Source organism: Mandrillus leucophaeus, unplaced genomic scaffold (assembly GCF_000951045.1).
Source record: "Mandrillus leucophaeus isolate KB7577 unplaced genomic scaffold, Mleu.le_1.0 Scaffold664, whole genome shotgun sequence".
Classification (NCBI taxonomy): domain Eukaryota; kingdom Metazoa; phylum Chordata; class Mammalia; order Primates; family Cercopithecidae; genus Mandrillus; species Mandrillus leucophaeus.
In genome coordinates, this window is record NW_012107186.1 from 16,180 (window position 1) to 22,720 (window position 6,541).

The 6,541-nt window shown below is 37.8% G+C and overlaps 1 protein-coding gene across 2 annotated transcripts in view; it reads right to left on the reverse strand.

Annotated features, from left to right (window-relative positions):
- LOC105554915 (DNA polymerase beta-like) overlaps nucleotides 1–6,541 on the reverse strand; it is a 30,026-nt gene that overhangs the window by 14,227 nt on the left and 9,258 nt on the right. For both annotated transcript variants that reach the window (XM_012001555.1, XM_012001554.1), the window contains 3 exons: nucleotides 5,900–5,966; nucleotides 1,797–1,871; nucleotides 813–871 (listed from right to left, as the gene is read on the reverse strand). In XM_012001555.1, coding sequence (XP_011856945.1) covers nucleotides 813–871; nucleotides 1,797–1,871; nucleotides 5,900–5,966 — 201 coding nt within the window. The remainder of the gene's footprint in view (nucleotides 1–812; nucleotides 872–1,796; nucleotides 1,872–5,899; nucleotides 5,967–6,541) is intronic.

Below are 6,541 nucleotides of genomic sequence, written 5' to 3' on the forward strand. Positions count from 1 at the left end.
TAATTCCTCTAATGAAAATTTTAAAATGGCCTTGAGTCCCCCAAGGAGTCATGCTCATTTTCAATATACTAGGTTTAAGAATTTAATATGTTTTAGAATAACTTTCACTGAAAATGCTGCCATTTAAAGAACAAATCATTATATTTAAAGGAATGCCCCATGCCATAAAGATGAGAGCACTAAAGTCTTAATATTTCAATGTTAATCTTTACTTCAGCCAGTGTCAAAAAAGCCCCCCTTGGTACTAACTCAAATTTTAAGATAATAATCCCTTCATTTAAAAATGCCTGAAGCTGGGCAAGGGGGTATGCACCTATAATCCAAGCCTTACTTGGGAGGCTGAGGAAGAAGAATCACTTGAGCCCAGGAGTTTAAGGCCTGCATGGGCAATATAGCGACCCTGTCTCAATAAAAAATAATTTAAAAAAAAATTGAGGGCTTGTTCCATTCATGAGGTGCTATGATAAATATCATGATAAATATAAATAGAAACAAAAGACGCCAAGCTGGAGAAGAAAATAGATGCACATGGAACAAGTGGTAGTGGAGTTCAGAGGAAGGAGAGGTTCTTTCTGGCTGGGGAACCAAACTGGTTTCATGAAGGAGGTAACATTTGCCTTGGATGGGGCCTTTACAGTAGAGGCATTATCTGAAGAATCAGCCTCAGATCATAAGCTATGGAAGGGTGAACTGTATGGCTAAGGCAGAGAGGTGGTGAAGTACAGGTTTTGAGAAACAGCAAGTAATTTACTTTGGCTAACAAGAAAAATAAGCCAATTGACGACTGTGTCTGCTTAAAAAATAGTTCTTACCCAATGCCACTAACTCGAGTCAGGAAATTGATGGATGAACTCGTATCATCCTGCCGAATCTTTAAGAAAAGAAAAAAGTCTAACAATAATTTAAGAATGCTTTGAGGACTTAAATGATCTTATTGGAAACATACCAGTCTGCTAAAAGACATGAAGAGCTATTTACAATTGCCTGGATGACCCACACAAAATTATTCACAGGTAACCTAGGGAGTAACAGGTGAATAACAGAGTAACTGAAGATGTCTTATCTCTAAGTTATCCAATATTTTTAAAAGGTCTATTCATAACAGATCAGAAGTGATATAATAACTATCATAGGGCTGAAATAAAACCATAAAAATGCTTGGGAGAGTTTAAACACAGAAATTCTAAAAGATGGCCGGGCGCAGTGGCTCACGCCTGTAATCCCAGCACTTTGGGAGGCCAAGGCGGGTGGATCACGAGGTCAGGAGTTCAAGACCATCCTGGCTGACACGGTGAAACGCCATCTCTACTAAAATACAAAAAATTAGCCAGGCATGGTGGCAGGCACCTGTAGTCCCAGCTACTCGGGAGGCTGAGGCAGGAGAATGGCGTGAACCCGGAAGGCGGAGCTTGCAGTGAGCCGAGATCGCACCACTGCACTTCAGCCTGGGTGACAGAGCAAGATTCCGTCTCAAAAAAATAAATAAATAAATTTTAAAAGATAACGATCTTTTAGTCAAAAGTTTATAATCTCTTTTCTGAATAGTACTGAAAATGATGAGCCAACTCTACTATAGGTATTAACAGTCGCTTAAATGCCACATAAAACAAGTGAACATTTTATAGAAACAATATTCAAAATTTTAAAGATACAATAGTTAAAGCCATCAACTCCACTCACCTCATTTCCTGTGAGTTTCACTAGAGTGAATGGCATCAGTCACCCTGCAATGACGCTACATAGTGGCCATAAAGGCAGATACTATAATTAATGAAGTAAACAAGTTAAAATTTTACCTTTTCCAGTTTACGTAATTTTCCAGTTGCTAAAAACTCATCAATCTTTTCAGCAATTTTTGTTCCTACTCCAGGCTACATGGAAAATTAGAAATATAAAAGTCATATGAATATAATGCTTACCAAATCATTAAAAGATAAAGTAAAAAACAGAAAATGAAAAATAAATGAATACCATGTGATAAGGTTTTGAAATAAAGGATACAGAAAATTGAACCCCAGAGAAAATAAATTCTCCCAAAGACAGAATGCTTATATGAATGACAAGAGGGAAACCCTGACAAAATAATTATAAATATATCTTATTTAAAATTAACTTTTGTTATAGAAAAATTAGAAAATACAGAGTTGCATAAAGAAGAGCATTCACTTACCAGTTTCATTACCCTGAAAAGTAAAATCATCTGTAAACTCATTCCCCAACATTTGGTATATATTATTTGACATCTTTTCTGCTTACAAATATAGGCAGAATTAGTTGGATGACGTACACACTGTGTTCTTAATACATCATGAGCAAATTTCCATACCAATAAATAAATCCAACAGTATCTTTAATGGCTGCACAGTATATCATTGTATAAATGCATAATAATGTAATTAGCAAATACCCTCCAGGTAAACATGTATATTGTTTCCAATTATTTGACAGTATAATAATATTCATAAAATTCCTTTGGAACAGAGGTTGTCAAGCTTCTGCATACATCAGCATCACATGGGGACACTTGTTAAAACACAGAATGCTGAGTTCCACCCTAGAGTTTCTCATTCACCATGTCTGGGGTAGGGCCAAGAATATGCCTAAGTTCTCAGGGGATGCTGATGCTGCTGGCCTAGACACCTTGTTCTAAGAAGCACTGCTCTGGAACTGCACATTCCAACGTGGTACATTAGCCACATATGACAATTTAAGTTTAGATTAATTACAATTTAAAATTCTATTCTTCAGTCACAACATCCACATTTCAAGAACTCAACGGCCAAATGTGGCTCGTGGTTGCTGTATTGGGCAGCACTTCTCTAGAATCTAAGTTTTAGGACAGCAGAGATCCTGTCTTTTCATTGTTTTATCCCTAGTGACTGGCATACAGGTGACCAAAAATTATGAATTAATGAATCCTAGTAGTTACACATCTCTATTAGTTTCCTTAGGAAAAATATGTCAAAGTGGAATTGCTAGGTCAAAGGATATATACATTCTGACAAAGCAGCCTTCGGAAAGGCTGTAACAACCAACACTTTCATGGGCAGTAAATGAGTGTCCTTTTTTTCACATCTTTCTCCACACTGCATGTATTTGATGGGCACTATATAGTGTTTTGCTTAATTTGCAACTTTGGTATCAGTAAAATTGAACTTTTTTTCATGTGTATTGGTCCTTTTTAGTTAAACATTCAGCATGCTTAATAACAGGCGTGCCAGTTATTTCTGACTGCCTCTTAGGCCTAAGTTCACTCATCAATATTCTTGATTTATTTAATGTTTAATAAATGTCCCCAAATTACTGAAAGCATATTCAAGCTTGGAAAATAGCAATTACCAGATAGAAATGAACAAAAGATTTAGAAAGCAGAATAGATTAGAAAAAGGAAACTGTTCAGGCTCATTTCCTGTATCAGAAGATTTTTTAAAAGGTAATTATTTTTCCCTTTACAGATAGTGCTACAATAATTTTACTCAATAACATACTGACCTCAAGCAATTTAAACCCAAGCTACTTTCTATACCTAACATTAAGGAATAAAAGGCAAACTACTCACTCTGCAAATTTCAGATTTCTAGAATTACTGAGAAGCAATAGATTAGATAATCTAGAATAATTTCTAGAATTACTGAGAAGTAATTCTAGAAATGGGCTAGATAGTAGCTCTATGATTCTTAAATGATTGTGAAAAGGCACAATGATGAGATTTTTACATCCAGTCTTGTGCAAAAGGAATTTTGGATACCTTTGTATTCTTTTTAGGAATATACCATAAGTGCAGATGTCAGATGAAGTGTATCAGAGCTTTTCAGAAGTTTTTCTCTAAGAAATGAGCAGGCTATTTGCAACAAACATAAAAAAGGAAGTACTGCAGGGATAAAAGAGGAAGTGAAAGGAAGCAGGAGTGGTTCCTGAGACTATCAATGGGTCAGTTCACCAAGACAGAAACTCAGAATTAAAGTCTAATGTATTTATAACTTACTTGGCTAGTCTATTTAAGGAGGATATACTGATGCTGAGAACTGTCTATGCCACAAGGATTTAAAGCCTATATATCAGAGCATGATTTGTACTGAGTAACAAAGTCAAGGTTAAGATGTGGCACATGTTGAATGTGGACAATTTGTCACTAAATTACAAGATGACCAAGATTATGATAATGTTATGACTCTGAAGGGCAAAAATATAATGGCAATTATGGGCCAGGCATGGTGGCTCACACTTGTAATCCCAGCACTTTGGGAGGCTGAGGCAGGAGGATCACTTGAGCCCAAGAGTTCAAGACTAGCCTGGCAACATAACAAGATCCAATCTCTACAAAAGAAATTTTAAAAAGTATATATATATATATAGAGAGAGAGAGAGAGAGAGAGATCCGAGTGTGGTGGTGCATGCCTGTAGTCCCAGCTACTCAGGAGGCTAAGATGGGAGGATCGCTTGGCTGGAGATCAGGGCTGCAGCAGTAAGCTGTGATCATGCCACCACTGCACTCTAGCCTGAGTGACAGAGCAAGATCCTGTCTCAAAAAAAAAAAAAAAGGGGGCAATTATGGCTCATCTCCTGAGAAGGTTAAAGATAATCAAATATTAATACTCAAATTCCAGAGAACGTTTGTGAAACATTAATAGGTAAAGAACAAAAGGAGGTGATAACTATCAGGATCTGGGCTAATCAAAAGTCATCTCAGGCTGGGCGCAGTGGCTCACAACTGTAATCCTAGCACTTTGGGAGGCTCAAGGCAGTGGATCACCTGAGGTCAGGAGTTTGAGACCAGCCAGGCCAACATAGTGAAACCCGGTCTCTACCAAAAATACAAAAATTAGCTGGGCATGGTGGCGCATGCCTGTAGTCCCAGCGATTCGGGAGGTTGAGGCAGGAGAATCACTTGAACCCCAGAGGCGGAGGCTGCAGTGAGCCAAGATCATGCCACTGCACTCCAGCCTGAGCAACAGGGTGAGACTCTGTCTCAAAACAAACAAACAAGTCATATTAATTTGACATCTTTCACAAAAGATGAATAAGATATGGTCCTTAAATTTGAGGAACTTTGAATCATTTAGTAAGATTTAGATAAGACAACAATCTGACTATCAATAGATAGACCATCTCAGGATATTCTTAGTGATATTACAGGTTGAGTATCCCTAATACAAAAATCCACATTCCAGAATGTCCAAAATCTGAAGCATTTTGAGTGCTGACATGACACTCAAAGGAAATGAAATGCTCACTGGAGTATTTTGGATTTTGGATTTTCCGGTTAGGAATATTCAACCATATACAAATATTCCAAAAAGAAAAAAAAATCCAAAATCCAAAATACTTCTGTTCCCAAGCATTTCAGATAAGGGGTATTATATTACAAATTAACAAGGGATGTGACCCTCTAGAAACTGTGATACGGTACACAAGGCTTCATGGAAATTACAGAGAATAGGGCTAAATGCCATAAAATAAAAGGGGCTTAATCATGTGCTTATTAGTAAGATCTCTCTGGGGAACACGCACTCTCACTAATTCATATAGGTTCCTACACCTGGGGATCAGAGAAAAATAGGTGGGGACCAGATATGCTAGTGCCACTTGGTCGCCCTTCTTAAAAACCAACACTCAAGTTGAAATTCAATGTGAGTACATGTATATATTGTAACAGAGAGGAAGAAAACTGTAATTACAAATATTTTAAAAAATTTTAACCCATCTTCCCCCAAATGAAAACATTTTGAGCTTGAAAAAGTGTGTATGAAACAGCATGAATGTCATTCCAAGAAATCAAGAGTAGTGAAATCAGCCTGTGTGGGTCAAGGCCGCTTCAGATAGGCAAGTTTGGTTTGGTGGAAACCCACCAAATTTGTACACGTGTGAACTCTTCAATCAACATGCTAACTAAACTTACCAATTTCTTAGCTTCAGCTCCACTCTTTATTTTGTATGGGTATTTTGCTATAACAGATGCTGCTTTTCTATAAGGAAAGAGAAAAAGGAAAACCAATTAGAAATCCAGCAGGGCCTTCATTTTTCTTAAACTGGAATATATATACAAGCAAATATCTATGCTTATGGTTTCACCAAGATAACTAATTTTCTTTTTTTTTTTGTTTTTTGGTTTTTTTTGAGATGGAGTCTCCCTCTGTCACCAGGCTGGAGTGCAGTGGTGTGATCTCAGCTCACTGGAACCTCCGCCTCCCGGGTTCAAGTGATTAACTTGCCTCAGCCTCTCGAGTAGCTGGGACTACAGGCGTACATCATCACACCCGGAGTTTTCTGTATTTTAGAGGAGATGGTGTTTCACCATGTTGGCCAGGATGGTGTCGATCTCCTGACCTCGTGATCCACCCGCCTTGGCCTCCCAAAATGCCAGGATTACAGGAGCGAGCCACTGTGCCTGGCCTAATTTTCTATCTCCATATGAAACTTAAAACTCACATGAGCTGACAGACCACCTACTATATGTCTAGCTTTTTTTTTTTTTTTTTTGAGACGGAGTTTTGCTTGTTGCCCAGGCTGGAGTGCAATGGCGCAATCTCGGCTCACCACA